Source organism: Chanos chanos, chromosome 1 (assembly GCF_902362185.1).
Source record: "Chanos chanos chromosome 1, fChaCha1.1, whole genome shotgun sequence".
NCBI classification, from domain to species: Eukaryota; Metazoa; Chordata; class Actinopteri; order Gonorynchiformes; family Chanidae; genus Chanos; species Chanos chanos.
The window spans coordinates 30,262,441-30,281,297 of record NC_044495.1 but is presented as its reverse complement, the minus strand read 5'-3'; the positions used below and the strand labels follow the sequence as shown (position 1 = coordinate 30,281,297).

The 18,857-nt window shown below is 42.8% G+C and overlaps 1 protein-coding gene across 2 annotated transcripts; it reads left to right on the top strand.

Moving 5' to 3' along the window:
- Positions 1 to 318: 318 nt before the first annotated feature.
- Positions 319 to 18,857, top strand: gnptab (N-acetylglucosamine-1-phosphate transferase subunits alpha and beta). 2 transcript variants are annotated; one of them, XM_030779261.1, is made up of 22 exons: positions 319 to 578; positions 986 to 1,071; positions 1,606 to 1,725; positions 1,980 to 2,030; positions 3,123 to 3,319; positions 3,668 to 3,732; positions 3,909 to 4,043; positions 6,397 to 6,558; positions 7,147 to 7,326; positions 9,522 to 9,692; positions 10,682 to 10,805; positions 10,897 to 11,109; positions 11,379 to 11,981; positions 12,063 to 12,508; positions 13,046 to 13,245; positions 13,590 to 13,809; positions 14,358 to 14,471; positions 14,573 to 14,658; positions 14,754 to 14,852; positions 15,154 to 15,321; positions 16,547 to 16,637; positions 17,562 to 18,857. In XM_030779261.1, the coding sequence occupies exons 1-22, from the start codon at positions 450 to 452 to the stop codon at positions 17,631 to 17,633; spliced, it is 3,732 nt and encodes a 1,243-aa protein (XP_030635121.1). In that variant the 5' UTR covers positions 319 to 449; the 3' UTR covers positions 17,634 to 18,857. The 2 variants fall into 2 exon arrangements, with proteins under 2 accessions (XP_030635121.1, XP_030635116.1); XM_030779256.1 differs by having other exon boundaries at positions 11,379 to 12,508.

The window sequence follows — 18,857 nt, the reverse complement described above, 5'->3', positions numbered from 1 at the left end:
TATATATATATATATATATATATATATATATATATGTGTGTGTGTGTGTATATATATATATATATATATATATATATATGTGTGTGTGTGTGTGTGTGTGTGTGTGTGTGTGTGTGTGTGTGTGTATGTATGTATGTATGCATCTATCTATATGGAATATGTACACATACACATATAGATATAGATATAGATATATAGATGTACATGTGGACTCCTGGACGATAGATGGCGATAATGAGCCGTGAGACACCCATCAGCCCGTTGACTCGTCGTCACCGATAAGGAAGTATAACGTGAATAACTAGATCATGCATTTGACAGATCTGGTGACATGGTGATTCATACCTTCTGATTATGCACTTTTTTTGTTTGTTTATACCATTCACGATTAAATATGGACCCCTGTCTTTTGTGAAGGGCGGTAAAAGAATGGAGTGCCAAGGAGAGCCATGGTGATCAGTTCGTTTCTCAAACTCCTGCAAAGGCAGACGTACACCTGTCTGTCTCATCGTTATGGACTTTACCTCTGCTTCGGAGGTTTGGTGCTTACGATCGTGTCAGCATTTCAGTTTGGAGAGGTGAGTAGTCAGACCACTTCAGTGAATGTGAGTGAATGATAGCATATTCTCAGGTTCTCCTCAGTCACTAGTTTGAGAAGGATCAGAGACACTGCATCACTAATTTCATCAGCCAAAGCACCAAAACCGAAGCCGAGTGAAATCTATAGTTGGCGCATGCAAGCAGGGTAGGCAATCTAATAAGCGTAAAAATCACTTATTACACAGATATTCAGTCAGAATTACATGTCGCTTGTCATCTAAATCAGTTTGAGAAGGTAAGCATGCAAAAAAAACAAAAACAAAAAAAAACACGTCGAACACTTAAGTCGCGTGCTCGTCGTGCAACCTCGAATGTCTTTTTTAAACGGACTTGTGTGAGGGTTTGTGACTTGTCACACGTTTAGTGCTCTGTTTAACTTTCTCAGGTGGTGGTCGAGTGGAGTAGAGATCAATACCACGTGCTCTTTGACTCCTACAGGGATAATGTAGCAGGCAGATCCTTTCAGACACGGTGAGTGCGCTATCTAGAGCAGTTTTGTTTACTCTTGATACTACAACCAGCCTCCATACTAATACATTGTCCTCTTCTAGTCCCTTTTCCTTTGCTGACGGTATTGACTGAATAGGTGCAAGCAAAGATGTTGCTTCACTGAGACCTGTTCAGCCAGTGTTTGAATTGTTTATGATAAAGAGGAGGCAAGGAGTGGAAGTTTCCTCACAGAATAAATAATAGGGCATATTTATGTACTCACTTTGTAGTCTGAGTTCCTAGCATCTGGCAGACTTTGCTGCCTTGCAAGGGATTGAAGCATGTTTTTCAAAAGGCAGCTGTTTCTGTGCTTAAAAACACAAAAAAGTAAACAAAAGATGTACCTAAACGTCTGAATGTGTCACCCTCAATGAAAACTGCCCATTGTTATTGCCTGAGGTTTGACAGCACATTAGACTATGTCTCCTCATAAGAACTGTTCCTTGTCTGTATGCCTGCAGCCATGTGTTGCTTCTGAGCAGGTGTCTTCTTGTCTCTGTTTCTGCTGTGCTGCAGGCTTTGTCTCCCAATGCCCATCGATGTGGTGTACACTTGGGTAAATGGCTCGGACACACAGCTGTTGAAGGACCTGCGTGTTGTCAGGGACCAGTTGGAGCAGGAGCAGAAAGCCCTTAGGTACCAAGCGTGTACCAAAGTACCTCACTCTTTCTTCTTACTTCTGCAACCAGGCACAATAACATCTCACCACTGCATTTTCCGTGTTTATATTCCTATCAGGCATACATTGTGATGTATGCTGTGGTGAATACGATTGCTTTTTTATTTTTAAAACCTTTGCACAATCACCTCATTCTCTAAGGCTCTGTGCTGACTCAACAAACAGCAGGAGTGTATGTGTATTTTAATGCCAACACTTGCTCTTTCTGTAGGGAAAAGCTGGGAAAAAATGTCAGTGAAGTTACAGAGGCACCAAAGGGAAGGTGAGTCAGAAAATGAGCCCACCTGCGTGATTGGTTTACAAATAGTGGCCTACTGAACAGAAATGCATTAATCTCATGTGATTTAACAAGGCTCTCCTGATATTTTGCACACTTTTTGTGTGCGTGCGTGCATGCGTGCGTGTACATGTTTCAGTCAGAGCTCACAGCTCACAGATGGCGTCTTTCTGTTAGCCACATTGGGTATGAACCACTGTGTGGTGTGAAGTGCACTGACAGCAACAGCTGTGAAAACAGCTAGTGCGACAATGTTCCTATCTTCCATTCTATGTCAGTTACGAATAATTCTGACTATTAGATTGTCTCCCCTACTATGAGATAACAAGTATTAAAATTGCCTTTGTATTTAATTACATCATAAGACAGTGCATTCCAGTTCGTTTGTTTTCATGTCTTAACTCTATACGTTAAATTTATGCTACATGCTGTGGGCCTGTGGGACATTTGAACCATTGCAGTCAGAGCTCATATAATCACACTGATTAGTCAGCCCATCATTTGCATTGTTTAGTGCCTCTCTATTGAACCATTACCTCTGTGCAGACTGATTTTAGAACACAGAGGAGACAGTTTTCATTAAATCTATGACCTTGGTTTATTCTGGTAGATAGTTGAAGAAGAGTTTTTTTGTGCAAGATTTGTCAGATTTGACAGACGCAAGATTTTTCTTTTCTTCGTAACTTGAATGTATATAAGTAATATTTATGTCTTTGTCACTATCTGTTTTAGTAAGCTATTTATACTTAAGGTTCAGTTTTTTAAAGAATGAGAAAACTGTGGCAGAAAACACATCAAACATGGCCTCACATCTCCAAAGGCGTTATAACATATTGATTTACAAGAAAGAAAACTTTTTTGTGTTAAATGTCCATATGTTTAAATTAAAAGAAAGAAAAACTATAGTTCTGAGCAGCTGAGTTGTGTCGGTTCAATTTTCTTTCAAGCCAAACAAAACGAACTGTATATTAGGTGAACTGTTACGCTATGTGCGTGCGTGTGCGCGTGTGTGTGTGTGTTTGACTTTATGTGGTAATTGTTGATTAACATGGCAGTTTGTTGGTTGTCCTGTGATAGGCCTGAGTGCCTGCTCTCCCATTGCATTGTTGGGCCTATTGTGGTGCTGGATCCGGCTCTACCTGCAAATGTGAGTCTGAAGGACCTGCCATCGCTGTCTCCGTCCCTCTCCTCTGCCAAAGAACTTCTGCAGATAGCTAAGCCTCTCCATCCCACCAGCAGTGTTTCTGTTGTACTCTTCCATTCTCCTAGTGAAGGTAAGGACACACTCATAAGCACCTTCATGTGAACACATACACATACACACACACACACACACACACACACCCACATACATGCATACATACATACATGCTTTCTCACAGACTGTCTCTGTCTCTCGGTTTCTGATATGATCACACACATAATTGGTTGCTTAAATTTAGAACTGACTCATACAAAAGCAGTTTTTATGCAGATCATCACAGCATAACTCCAGTATTGTCTTTTCAGAACACCCTGTAAAAGCAAACCTGCGAATGCAAACGCATGTGCATACAGCCACAGTCCTGGTTAAGTTTATGTCTGTCAAATCAGACTTTCTCACTCTCCCTTTTCTTTCTCAGCTGATGAAGCTTTCTCAGACTTCCCAAAAGCCACTCTGAAACATTCCATCTCAAGAGGATACCTGGTGAGTCTTCCTCAAATTAACCAGACTCCTAATGTAAAACACTCAGTGACATCTCTGTGGTGCTTGACTGCATATTTTAAGCTTTACATGCATGCACTCATTCAACACTGAAGTGCTGCATGGCAGCTTTGCTCTCTAGATGTATTTGTTTGTCCATTCTGGTTGTTTCCCTACAGACGGCAGATAAAGAGGCTCCGGGGCTGGTCCGCATGCAGACACTGGCTTATCTCAGTGGTTTCCCGGCATCGTTAAAAGAGACAGAACAGCTAAGAGCCAAACTTCCCCCTGTTGTCACTGGCAAAATCAAACAGGTCAGAACCAATCAGTAGTCTGATGCAGTAGCTGCATAATCCTAACAGCAAATCCACACAGTCTTACAGACAGTGTCCAATAGGTGGCACTGTTTAATCACAAAAAGGCAATTTGAGTGTGGCACTGTTTCACTGAAACTACTTGGTAGTTTGTCATGCTAATCTTCAGTATATATTTAAATAGGAAACGCTGCAAGTTCGCCTCTTTGGCATGCTTACACATGTAAGATAAGTTAACTGTTTTATCAGATCTAACTGAATGCACATCTCATTGGGTTTTTTAAAGAAGTCACCGCAACTGTGAGAGAGCTGCCAGTTGACACGTTATGTTTACATTAAAAAGAACATTGAAGGCACTTCTTAATGTGGAGACAAAAACCATTGATTATACAGACAGACACACTTAGTCATATTTCTATACAGGTACTCTGTCTTAAAAATGTTATCTGGTTTATTATCTCTCTGACATTTTTTAAAGTACCAGTTTGAACTGGGTTGAGTAACGGTTAACAAATAAGGAAGTTTTTAATATCTGAAGGAGACTGCAGCACAGGTGTGCGTGCGTCCATGCCTGTGTGTGTGTGTGTGCGCGCGTGTATGCGTGTGCATGTGATTGTGAGTGTGTGTCTGGTCGTGTGATAATAGCAGGAGTATTGGAGTGAAACCCTAGCTGGGGGTATGGGGGGTTAACATTAGAACAACTGTTTTGCATGGCCTAATGCCAGATGCCACTCTAAAAGATCAACAGGGCTTTGCTGACCTTCCCTTCTCTATCCCCCCCTCCTTTTTAGCTCTCTGTAACTCTCTGAACCTCTTGCTCCCTCTCTCACTCTCCCTTCTGTATCTCTCTGTGTCTCCCCTGTCTCTCCACTTCAGACATTCTGCATCATTTGCCGTCTCTTCATTCTAACCCCTGGCTCTGCCCCCCCCCCCCGACAATTTTTCACTGTTTGGCCAAGTTTTCACTCTTTGTCTCTGTCTCTTAGGCATTCTTTTTGCTTGATTTTTCCTGGTAAACCATCTGTTTTTTGTGATTGTGTTTTACATGAAGTGGATAATTGGCAGTGCTCTGTGTGTGGATGCAGGTACAGGTGTGGGTGTGTGTCAATGTTGTAGTTCAGTGGCCTCAGTTTGGCCTCTCCACATGGTTCTCTTCCTGGTGGCCCCTTACCTCTTCTGTGAATCGCTGATAAAAAGAGAGGGTGGAGGTCTGGAGGTGTGATGGTCAAGGTTTGACTGTATTTATAGACTGTTTTAGATTGCTAACAATGCTTATGAAAACTTTACCTTGATCTCTGTCATTCTCAAACAACACTGTATGTAGAAGATGGTCCGCTCTCTCGCTCTCTCTCTCTCTCTCTCTCTCTCTTTCTCTCTTTCACTCTCTCTCACTGCCTCTTCCCTCTATACTGCTTGCCAGTGTGACCCATGCCTGTTTATGTTTATGGGCATACCACTGTTCCTGGAAATGTGTCTTTCGTAGAAATGTTATTGATGGATGCAGCTCAGTTTTACTACTGCGTCTGTGTGCAGAGATTAAATGGGTTTTTGTACAGGCGTGTTAACAATGCAGTGTCGGTATGTGTCTGTGTTTGTGTGTTTTTATTGTCTGTGTGTGTATGCAAGCAGTCTTGTGGAAGGTGCCAGAAAGTGAGCTCTGAGGTTATATATGCTCTGCTCTTGGATGGTTGTGTAGTGTTGACAGAGATGTAGTGATCTTCCTGTATTGTTCTCGCGGCATAAAATGACGGGTAGTTCTAATACAGATAAACCACAGTCTGACTGAATGGAGAGATACGCGTTCATCCTTTTTGGTTTGTGTGTGGGAGGGTGTTTATGTGTGGGTCTGTGAGTGTGTGTGTGTGTAAGTGTGAGAGAGAGAGAGAGAGAGAAAGAAAGAAAGAAAGACCAGGTTGATGAGCCAAATATCTAAGTAGGTCCATGCATCCCATCACATACATATGCACACAAACTGGGCGACCAGAGGGGGGCCACTGGTCGACCCCAGCTCGTGTTTCAGCTCTTCACATTGTTAGGCTGTGTGAGAGATGAGTGGTACTCTGTCATTCTGTCACAGTCTGATGTGAGCTCTCCACAGACAGTCACAATAATGTCAGCCCCATGAGTCTGTGCACACCAGCCTTGTCCACAGTCTCCTCATAACTCTTGACTTTTTGTGTGGATTAGTGATTTAGTGCTGTGTGACATCATATTTAGTTGTAATTAGTTTTCAGATTCTGAGCTATGAGTTGGAGGGTTTATAGAGTTTTTGGTATGCATTGGTTTGTATCATTGTTTGTATCACATGCTGTGTGTGTTGCTGTATAATGATGTGCTGTTGACTCTCTCATAGCTACACCTGTATTCGGAGGCCAGTATTGCCCTGCTCCACCTGAACAGCCAGCAGGACTTCAGTGACCTCACCCAGCAGGCCCGCAAGAACCTGACCATGGACGGGAAAGAGCTGACCGTCAGCCCAGCTTACCTGTTCTGGGACCTCAGTGCCATCACTATGGTACTATTCATTGTCTGAGGCATACTGAACCAGTCAATGAGAGCAGACAGATTATGTCGTTATTATGTCATTATCACTGATACACCATCCTTTGATAACAGGGAGCTTGCTTCAGTTTTATCACTTGCTGTAATAGATTATATTCTGGTTCATTACAAGTTATATTATACTGTGATATAGTGTGAACAAACACACAGCCACCTTCCCAAACTCCAGTCCTGGAGATCCATTTTATTGTTCAAGCCTAGAGCTAACATGCCCGAATCAACTCCTCCATGAATTACTAGTCTCCTAAATCAGTTGATTCGTCTTCTTAGTGCCAGGTACGATATGATTTGGGAAACACTGATTTGAAGTGTATGACAGTGATAGTGCAGGGTATTGTGAGGAGTGTGAAATTTTCACTCTCTGTGTTAACAGGTTATAATGGTGCACGACCTTTATCTCTCTCATACACATGCAGATGAAGGTGTACGTCGTAAAGGATACATCCTCTCTCGCACATGCTGTACATATATACACACGCTCACAAATATATATTTTGAAAAGCTGATTGATTCTATTATACTGTGTCTTTACCGGCTCTAGTCTAAGCAGGATGAAGATGTGTCTGCTAGTCGTTTTGAAGACAACGAGGAGTTGCGCTATTCCCTTCGATCGGTGGAGAAACACGCCCCCTGGGTCCGGCACATATTCATCGTTACCAATGGACAGATCCCATCCTGGCTGAACTTGGATAACCCTCGTGTTACTGTGGTTACGCACCAGGTCAGTCCTAGACCTCTTGTGACCTAAGTGCTGTGATTTTAGTAACATTATAGTCTGCTGTGGTATACTGCTTGAGGATAGCAAGGGCATTGTCCTATTACGTGATTTATGATATATATATTTTTGTTTTGTTTTGTTTTTTTAACGTTATGCTTTCAAATACGTACAAACCCCATTTCGCGACATTTTGTCAAATGCAATAAAAACAATAATCTGAGATTTGTTAATTCTTTTGAACCTTTATTTAACTGACAAAAGTATAAAGCAAAGATTTCCAATGTTTTCACTGACCAACTTAAAGGTATTTTGTAAATATAAACCAATTTAGAATTTGATGCCTGCAACACTCAAAAAAGTTGGGACAGAGGCATCTTCACCACTGTGTTACATCACCTTTCCTTTTAATTACACTTTTCAATTTTTTGGGAACTGAGAATGCTAATTGTTGCAGTTTTGCAAGTAGAATTTTTGCCCATTCTTGCTTGATACAAGACTTCAGCTGCTCAGCTGTCCGTGATCGCCATTGTCATATTCTCCTCTTCATGAAGCGGCCTACGTTTTCAATAGCAGACGGATCTGGACTCCTGGCAGGCCAGTCAAGCACACGCACTCTGTGTCTACAATGCCACGCTGTTGTAGTGCATGCAGAATGAGGCCTGGCATTGTTTTACCAAAATACCCATGGACTTAACGGGAAAAGACGTTGCCTTGAGCGCAGCATATGGCTCCCAACATACACCTCCCCGTCAATGGTACCTTCACACATATGCCAGTCACCCATGCTGTGGGCACTGATGCACCCCTATACCATGACAGATGTTGGCTTTTGCACGTTTTGCTGATGTCAGTCTGGATGGTCCATTTCCTCTTTGGCATGGAGAATTTGACGTCTGTTTTTCCCGGAAACAAGCTGAAGCATGGACTCATCTGACCACAGCACACGTTTCCACTGTCTTTTGGTCCACCTGAGATGAGCTCGGGCCCAGAGAATTCAGCGGCATTTCTGCATAGAATTGCTGTATGGCTTTCTCTTTGCGTAATACAGTTTCAGGTTGCATTTCTTGATGCAGCAGCAGACTGTGTTAAGTGACAATGGTTTTCCAAAGTACACCCGAGCCCATGTGGCTATATTTATCACAGTAGCATGACGGTTTCTCATGCAATGCCTTCTGAGGGGCTCGAAGGTCATGTACGTTCAACAGTGGTTTCCCGCCTTGGCCTACACAGACTGAGATTTCTCCAGATTCCCTGAATCTTTTCACAATATTATGCACTGTAGATGGTGAAAGACCTAAATTCTGTGCAATCTTGCGTTTAGAAATGTTCTTTTTGAACTGATTGACAATTCTCTGGCACAAAGTGGTAAACCACAACCCACTTGGAAAGACTAAGCCTTTGGTGGATACTCCCTTTATACCCACTCATGATACCCTCACCTGTTACCAGTTCACCTGCTAATTGTGGAATGTATGTAACGGTGTAACTTGAATATTCTATGAACTTTTTATTCTTATTTTGCCCCGTCCCAAATTTTTTTGTGTGTTGCATGCATCAAATTCAAAATGTGTTTATATTTACAAAATACAATCTAGTTGGGCATCCAAAATATGAAAAGTCATTCCCTTTTATTTTTGTCAGTTAAATAAAGGTCCAAGAGAATTTACAAATTGCAGATTTTAGTTTTTATTGCATTTTACAAAATGTCCCAACTTTTCCGCAAATGGGGTTTGTAGTCTGAAGCAAAGACTTAAGATTTCAGTTGTATTTAAGAATGCTTGAAATGTTGTTTGTACAGACCTGAAGCAGTATTCACTTGTTTATGTTGTGAAATTCAAAGAGTTGGTTCAGTTTCCAAGCAGCCAAACAGGCCAGCGGCAGTCCAGTAGATAGGTGTTGAAAACTTGATGATCCAAGTTCAATTTATGACTACATTACTGTGATCTATATTACAACCATACACAACACCTGTGTTTACAGTGAAGTCGTCCTCACACACTTTGGAGTATTTTTAGTTTAAACAAATCCATTACAAGGTTGCTTAAGGAAAACAATGCAGTGGAACTTGTTAGTGACCTTTATGACAATGTTTACCTTCAGCTTCATGACGACACATTTTGTTGTTGGGTTTTTTTTTTTTTTTGGCCTTTACAATTTATGTCTTGCCACGTGTTGTGTGTGTTTATGGTTTTCCCCAGGATATCTTCCAAAATCAGAGTCATCTGCCCACTTTTAGCTCTCCCGCTATAGAGACACACATCCATCGGATCCCAGGCCTGTCTCAGAAGTTCATCTATCTCAATGATGACGTCATGTTTGGCAAGGACGTGTGGCCAGATGATTTCTACAGCCATTCCAAGGGTCAGAAGGTCAGAAGCATTTTGCTTTTAGAAACATTTTGACCCTCTGTTGTCCATTCATAAGGCATCCATAAGTAGGTCCTCCTCATCACATTTTATTTTCTGTAATGGTCAAAGTTTACTAGAACCTGCATTCAAATTTGGGGTTGTTTCTAACTGTTATCACAAAGTGTAATTGTATAGGAAATCAACATGAAGGAAAACCAAAGTAAAATGCTCTGATAGAGTGACGGGTTACCACGAGCCCTTGGAACAGGTTTCTGTTCACCTCAGCATAGATCGAAGTGTCCCTCTGTTTGGAGGGATGTAACGCTGTTTTCTCATGTGACATTTGCCAATTTTGGTGACCACTCATGTCTTCTGGATGACTGTGTTGTCTTCCAGGAAGAGACCATTCACATCAGGCCAGAGATGTTTTACAGTAGGATGAGGGTGTTCAGTCAGAGTGGTTTTGTTCATGTTAGTGTTTTGCTTGACTTTATGGGGTTCATAAACCTGAACCATGCCAGGAAAGCACACCACGTGTGGGTTTCTGGACTACAACCTGAATACAGGATACCAGTCTGTTAAGTTCTTCATGAATTGTTCTCTGTGAAACTGCACAGACATCATGATTTAGGTGTATGCCCATTCAGCCACCACTGAACAAAGCTGATTTCTTTCCCTCAAACTTTCATGTCAACATCAGTTTAGCCTATTTGCACATTTAATATCACCAACTTGGGAAATACTTGTCACTATGAAGCTCCTGACAAACTTTCCCCTAACAGTCATCCTTATTTCAGAGTCACTGAGATCTCTCTTTCTAGTTTTGCCAGCTAAAGCAATGGCTCGTACAAGTTTATACGTGACCTTCAGCATTATGGGCTGTTAATTGCTTACTTAACTCGTAAGTAAGCAATTAACAGCCTGGTGTTTACTCTCTCTTGCTCTCTCTCTCTCTGTCTTTCTCTGTCTCTCGTCTGTCTGCCGCCCTCTATCTTTCTTTCACACCCAAGGTATACCTCACATGGCCTGTTCCAAACTGTGCGGAAGGCTGTCCAGGCTCCTGGATTAAAGATGGCTACTGTGATAAAGCGTGCAACAATTCGGCCTGTGACTGGGATGGAGGAGACTGTCTAGGTGAGCATTTACAGAATGGCGAATAATTTGACATAAACAGTCTTCTTGAAATAGAGTCAATGTGTTGTATGTCTTTTGATGCCTGTGTAAGGAACTGGAGGGACTAGCCGTTTTGGTGGTGGAGCTGTGGCAGGAGCAGTGGCAGGAGGTGGGCAACCGTGGCAGTTTGCTGGAGGCCTGGGTGGTATTGGCGGAGTATCTTTCTGTAATCAGGGCTGTGCCAATTCCTGGCTGGCGGACAAGTTCTGCGACCAAGCATGCAATGTGCTATCTTGCGGATTTGACGTGGGAGACTGTGGCCAAGGTGAGATGTATGAGAGAGCTTAGGCCCCTGTGGACACATCACATTAGTACTCACATCAAGTAGTATTGATATATTTCTTTTTTTCATATCACATTCTGATAACAGTAATGCTTTTTATCGAAATTGAGCCTTGGTTCAGTATTAACTTTGTTTTTCACAGATGGCATACATTTCCTTTAACTTAACTGCTAAGGCATGCTTCAGTTAATATTGTCTAAACAGCCTTTGATGTTTTTTCATCTATCACTGTGTCGTTATGTGTGGGTCAGATAACTTTGGCCAGCTGCACCATGTGGTCCTGCGGAGGAACCAGAGTGAATACACAATTCCTGTGGGGGAACTGAGGCCATATTTCAGTTTCACTGGCCTGGCCAATCGTGTAGCGGAAGCTCAGGTTAGCGACAGCCTTGTTGTTCGCCACACCTCTGTTGCCAACAAATGGAAGACCATCCACCTACTGCTCATGTCTGGCCACAACTCTACCCAGATCCACTACAACATAACCTTTGAAGGCTCTGATGACACCAAGTTCATCTACACCTTCACAGTTACCGTGGATACTCGGGAGCTTCCAAAGTCCAACAGCTCAGACCATGTACATTCAGAGGGAGCAAAAGAATCAAAGCCCCCTGTTGTGACCCCAGAGCCTGAGATGCCCTTTCCCGACATTCCTGTGGAGAAACGTGGTCCCAAGATCCAGAAAATACCAACAGGGCACTTGGAGGTGGCTGTGGAGGTTCCATCAGTGAACGAGTCTTCCCTACCAGCAGATGTACGCCATGAGCTCCATAAACTGGAGGAGCGCCTACTGAAAGGAGATATCACCATGAAAGGTTACAACCTTACCAAAGCATTGCTCCTAAGACCTTACAGTACAATGTCCCAGAACTCTCTTCTGAGCTCCAACCAGAACGTAGAAGCACTAGAGTCCAGACATCCAAAGTCCAATAAAGACCAGGAGCATGGGGCCAAGAACACTTCAGAGAAACCCCAAACTGACAAGTCCAAGCAAATGATGCGTGTAAAGAGAGCAGATAAGGGAGGAGTGGACCCAGAAAAAAATGAGGAGAAAGAGAATATCAACAGAGAGAGAAAGGTGGAAGCACCAGCGGTCCCATCTTCCCTCATCCAGGTTCCGATTGATGACAGACCTGTTGGAGATGGTGTGATGCCAACGGGTACACCCAGAGCTGCAGGGTCTAGGCTTCTTAGCACTCTGGTGGGGAGTTTGTCCAAAGGCCGGGAGTCTGACAGTCAGGCCCAGGCTCAGGCATCACAGGGAACTGAGGACAGGGGCGATGGAAAGGTGGCAGTTGGTCGCAGGCTTCAGCACTACACTGTGGCAGACCGTGGCTTCTTGCCTTGGGAAAGAAGGAAGTACTTTCAGGACCTCCTGGAGGTAAGCAGAGGCAACTTCCACCCTGGCACAAACTGGCACGAGAAGTTGGTTGGTAGTTGGTTGCCAAGATTGTTCATGACACCTGCTGTTGTCTAACAGTAATGGCTTAATTAGTCCTAAATGGAAAAAAAGCTGAAAAAGGAAAGGAAAGAAGGCCAAGAAAAGGATAACGAAAGAAGGCCAAAAAAAAGATTAAAGAGGGTAATATTTAAAAGGATGGGCAGTCTTCCTCCTGGAGGGCTCTGAGGTGAGCAGGGTTTGGCGCCTGATCTATACATACACCTCATTTAGCTTATCAAAGTCCTGAAGTGTCCTTGTCACTTCGATTCTGGTAGTTTAGCTAGACTTGACCCTTTATACCAAGAATCATCAGCCTACAATGCTTTTTGAGGGATTCTTGAAACAACAGTCATTGTAAAGACACCACTCATATTTAAACAAGGGACTAAGTTCTGAATAAAAGGACATACAGCAGCTAACCTTTGTGATGTGCTACCTCTGTGTATACTGAGTGTAATGCTGTGACTCTTTGAACAGGAAGATGAGCGTCTACAGAGGGAGCTCCTCTATCAGGCGGACGGCGCTGCAGCAGCTCGGAAGCTCCATGATACCTTTGCGGACTCCCTTCGCTATGTCAACAAACTCCTAAACAGCCAGTTTGGTTTCGCTTCCCGTAAAGTGCCTGCCCACATGCCCCACATGATCGACCGGCTCATTATGCAGGAGCTTCAAGACACGTAAGCCAGTCCAAAACTTACCCGAGTTTGTCTAAGATGATAAAGATATTCTTTATTCCCTCTATGCGCAAATCCTACAAGGTTTTGAATACAGAGGTGGTAATGAGCATCTACAAGGTTTTGCCTCATCCCAACACAATCAGCAGGTCTGAGTCAGTTAGTGGAGTGCATCAGATCTGGCCTTAGGGGTGTAGTCCTTTAGAGAGAGTTTTCTCTCTGCACTGATAGTTGTTAATTTTCCTCATCAGTATACTATGATATTATTGAATCTGGATTATGGTCTCTTGAAAGAGATACATTTTGCCAAATAGAGGTGTTAAAGTGTCTCTCTGTATTGCTTCCAGGTTCCCTGATGAATTTGATAAGACGTCCTCACACAGAGTTCGTCACTCAGAGGACATGCAGTTTGCTTTCTCTTATTTCTATTTCTTGATGAGTGCTCTGCAGCAGCTGAACATTTCACAGGTGTTTGATGAGATTGACACAGACCACTCTGGCGTTCTCTCCGACCGTGAGATCCGCACTCTGGCCACACGAATCCATGAACTGCCTCTCAGTCTACAGGTACAAAAAAACCCTCAGTCTACACATACACAAAACCCCTCAGTCTACAGGTATACAAAACACCTCAGTCTACACGTACACAAAACACCTCAGTCTACACATACACAAAACCCCTCAGTCTACACATACACAAAACCCCTCAGTCTACACGTACACAACTCCTCAGTCTACACGTACACAAAACCCCTCAGTCTACAGGTACACAAAACACCTCAGTCTACACGTACACAAAACACCTCAGTCTACAGGTACAGAAAACCCCTCAGTCTACACGTACACAAAACCCCTCAGTCTACAGGTACAGAGAATTTCTCAGGCTTTAGACATACAACATTCTGGAGTCTGTAAGTACACAACACTCCTTAGTCTATAGATGCAGAACACCACTCCTCACCCCAGATTTGCAAATTGTTATTGTTTTTTTGTTTTTTTTCAGTGGCACTTTCATTTTAATCATGCCACACATTTGCTGATCAGAAGTTTGGTTGAGTATTGCTGCTCATGGCTCATGCAACTCCTTGAGTTTACAAACGTGTTCTGGTTTATAGGATCTGACTAGTCTGGAACAAATGCTGATCAACTGCTCCAGGACTCTGCCCACCAACTTGACCCAGCTCCACATAGTCAACCCCACACAAGAGGCTTACTATGACCCTAGCATGGTGAGACAGACAGAATTTTCTCAGTGGTAATTGACTGTAGATTAATGTGGGGGCAACGTCTGATGTCTGATTGGTTTTGGGGTTTTTTTTTATGTCCATAGCCTCCAGTTACTAAAGGTTTGGTGGTTCACTGTAAGGCCATCACCGAGCGTATCCACAAAGCCTTCCGGGACCAGAACAAATACAGGTTAGGTGCATCTGACAACCTAAATTTAACAAGTTATGTTCAGCTATATGTTGAGGGTTGTTTTCCCAGCATTGTTTGTCTGTCCTGTGGTGCAGATTTGAAATAATGGGGGAGGAGGAGATTGCCTTCAAAATGGTGAGGACCAATGTTTCCCATGTGGTCGGGCAGCTGGATGACATCAGGAAGAACCCACGGTATGCCATGGGTGCTCTCAGCTCCTCTGACTTCAGGGCAGGCCAGTAGTCTTCCTGGGGTTCACTTCCTGGATGGACTTTTTGTTCCAGCCTTAGTCATCCACACATGATTATGATTAGGGTTACATTGTGCTGTTCTTCAGGGCCTCAGTTGGCTGACATAGGTGTGTAACTTGAAGATTAGAGCTACCCCAGTATTGGCCATCCATTGATTAGCAGTTGGTACTTTGTTCAACTACAGCACTGCTGTCTTTATTACTTACCTACAGCTGTACTCTTAATACCATTTTTCTTGTTGCAGGAAGTTTATCTGTCTGAATGACAATATTGATCACAGTCATAAGGATGCTGGGACAGTAAAAGCTGTCCTGAGGGATTTCTATGAGTCCATGTTCCCCTTGCCCTCGCAGTTTGAGCTGCCGCGAGAGTACCGCAACCGCTTCCTCCACATGGCTGAGCTGCAGGAATGGTATGAACTTTGTAAATGAGGAAAAAACCAAACCAAAACAAAAACAAAACAGTGAGTCATTAGTCTGAGCGTTACCTGTTTTTGTTTGCGGTTCAGCAACATTGTCCTCTATGATCCATGATCAGCCTGTGTTTCAAAATACGACATAAAATATTTTATGAAGTCAGTTAAATAAAACCTCAGTGTGTCTAAAAACAATAAGAACACACCTGCACTATAATCACTTCCACCCACACTTTACACACACACACCATTGTATAAAAGTTCCATGTCAAGGCCATATCAGCGGCACAGACCTTCTTCACAACTACAAATCTAAGTAAAACATTGTTACTTTGAAGGCTCGAAAGACTATTATAGCCTTTACAGGCTTAGCTATTTCAAGCCAATCTATAGTTTCTTTACAACTTTCTAACTTTGTTTTGAAGTTAATTTATTACGGTTTGGATGAGAATCATTAGCACTGTCGGAAAGTGTGTGTTTGTTTGTGTGTCTCTGTGAGTGTGTGTGCGCACGGAAGCATGCCTCAGTCATTTATAGTCCATTTGTAGCCTGGTTGCAGTTCCATGAGAGAGATGGATATTCATGCCTGTCATCACCCAGAGGAAGATTACTGAACCTGTCAGCACTTGCTGGACTTGGGTTGTGAAGGCTGCTCAGAGCCCACGTCTCTAAAGGGACAAATCTGTCCAGATGCAGTGTTCCCTAAATTAGCCATAGGCTTCAGAAGAGTTCCCGTGAGACACAGAAATAGTGTTCCAGCCTTCGGTGTGGGCGGCTTTGGCAGGAACCGGTTGGCAGGGTCTTTCTGTGCGTGCGTGTGTGTCTTTGTTTGTATGTGTGTATATATGTGTGTATCCCATGTATTTGTGTGCATGCTCAAGTGTGTGCATGTGTGTGTATGTGCGTGTGTGTGCACGTAATTGAGAACAACCAATCTGGCTGAATGGTTAATTTAGCCGTGCACTTAGAGGTGGGGACAGGTGACTTTGTTCCTCCGTTCCAATGATGTCACCTTGTCACCCTGTCACCCTCTTGCTCTTGGCATTCTGGATGATATCAGACTCTTGAGCTGTGGAATCTAGCCAATCGACATGATCTTGTTCATTGTGGGACCCCAAATTCCGCAGTTGCTGCCCTCTGTATGCGCTGTGTATGTAGACTTCATTAATATTGCCATTTGAGGGAGGGGCAGAAGTGTTCTGAATGTTTGTGTCTGTTCCAGGCGTGTTTACAGGGACAAGCTGAAGTTCTGGACGCACTGCGTGTTGATCACATTGGTCATCTTTACAGTCATCTCTTTCTTTGCTGAGCAGGTCAGTAAGAAGACATTTGAAAAATTCTCCATACGGCCAGCTGAATAGAGTTTTGTATCAGTTCTGAGTAAAGAATATTCTCCTTAACCTTCTCTGGCTGACCTAATCCGTAAGAATGTTCCAGAGAGACAGTCCTAGAGTCATAATGCCATGATATCACCCAGGCATTGTGACATTTCTCACTAACTGTCAATCACACCCACAATTGTACTGATGTAGTGGGGCTAATATGCATTGATGTGTTGTAATGGTGTTGGGTTTCCCTCACTGTTCTGAGAATGGTTAATTAGCTCCCCTAATTTTAACAGAACTTAATGAGAAGTATAAATTTAGGAAGATGTCTTCCTAAATTTATATGTGTGTCTTCCTTGCCTTTAGGATCACCATCTTTAAAGTTTATTCATTATATTTCTCTCTCTCACACATATGTACACACAGTGTGTATGCACAGCTAGACAGCAAGTTGTTTCTTTAATGATCTGGCAGATGGTCAAAAGCGGTGTTTTTCAACACAGTCCTCCGCAGCCTTTTGTCCTGAACATTCAGCTTCTGACTTACAGAAATGCACTTTATTCACAGTTATCTTGATAATTACCTGATGAGCTGAATCAGGTGGTCATATGCATAGCAGGTGTTCTTGTACATAGCTGAAACAGAAAAATGCGATTAGGAGCAAAGTTGAGGACTGGGCTGAACACTGTCCCACAAAATAGACTCACAATGTTATCACATATAAAGAGTGCTTTTACTTTTGTGTTGGGTTTGCTTGTAGTTGCTTCCTTTTTTTTTGTCTGTTTTTTTTTTAAGCCTATCAGAGTTTTGAAAGAACCAATGTGTGGTGCATGTGCAGTATTTCTGTGAAGAAGAGCAGTTTTCGAGCAGTAGATTTAGAGTAATCCTAATGCTGTATGTTTTTCTCCTCAGCTGATTGTGCTAAAGCGCAGGCTGTGCCCCAGACGCAGAGTCGTTAAGGAGCTCAACCCAGAGAGAGTGTGAGGAAGAGAAAGTACCAGACTATTGAAACACTCTTCCTATCCCTACCTCTCCACTCTGCCACTTCTTCTAAAGTGAGGAGGAAAGACTGCAGAGGCAAGCATGAATGGCATGCATGGGATGCAGGCAAATGTTGAATCGCCAATCTGCAATCTGAAATAATACCAAATGATCTGTCAAGATCGTGAGAGATCCGTGTGAACCTTCATCTGAAAGGAGCAGCAAGGGATGTACGGAATCTTGCGAAGCCCTAGCAGCAGGGAACTGAACCTTGCCTATTTCCTCCACCAGGGGGTGCTAAAGAGACTGAGTTGTACACCGGTCGATATGCTCTGCGAGTCACTGATCCGTCTGAGACTAACTTGCGTTTATGTCAGATCAAAATTGTATGACTACTGTGTTTTTACTCAGACTGAATGTGTTTGGCAGACATGTCTCTGATGTTCTATATGATGCATTATTTTCGCCTTGATGGGCAGAGCCATGAAACTTTTTTCAAAAAAGGATTTTGAATTATTGTGTGTATAACGTTGGAAATTGTGAAGAGGGAAAAAAATAGAGAAGAGGTATTACCCTATATCTTTCCCCATCTCTTCTCCTTAGTCTTTGCTTTGACAGTGCCTTTTTTTCCTCAATTATGGATGACTCCAGTGCACTTTTTCTTTTTGCCTCTCTGCTTGAACTCTGTTTTTAATCCGTGTTGCTATGTTTAAAAAAGTTCTTCCCGCTTGCATTTTTTCTGCAAATACATGTGGCGCAAAAAGCACAATCAACACTCCAGTTGTAGCTGTTCGTAACAGATTTGGCAGATTTATCAGAGCAGTACTTTTTTAATGCCACATGTTTCTGATCTCAAACACACAGATTAAAGCCATCTGCATGTTTGTTTCAGTGCTGTATGAGACAGTTGATTGTCTGGAATTCTGATCTCGGAATCTGTATTTTTATGTCCTTTTAACTGAATGGGGTTTTGGCAGTGTTTACAGTAAGTGGTTCACTCTGAGCAGTGTTCCACTGCCAGTGACTGTATAAATCACACTGCCTTGGTCAAGCTTCCTGTAATGGATGTTCATTAACCCAATTTTGCCCCGATTTTTGATGTCAAATAACTGCTTGTCATGTGATTTTCTAGCGTAATCACAATTCAATTGAAAATACAGAATGAAAATGTGTGTAAAACACTGGATACTGCTCATGGGGATGAATCTAGCTTGTTTGTCCCTAAGA

Bases quoted from the DNA above. Each gene is read 5' to 3' on its own strand.
- gnptab (XM_030779256.1), top strand. From the start codon at position 450: ATGGTGATCAGTTCGTTTCTCAAACTCCTGCAAAGGCAGACGTACACC. The intron at 9,693-10,681 runs GTCAGAAGCATT...TTCACACCCAAG, and splicing joins GCCATTCCAAGGGTCAGAAG to GTATACCTCACATGGCCTGT. The intron at 16,638-17,561 runs GTCAGTAAGAAG...TTTTCTCCTCAG, and splicing joins TCTCTTTCTTTGCTGAGCAG to CTGATTGTGCTAAAGCGCAG.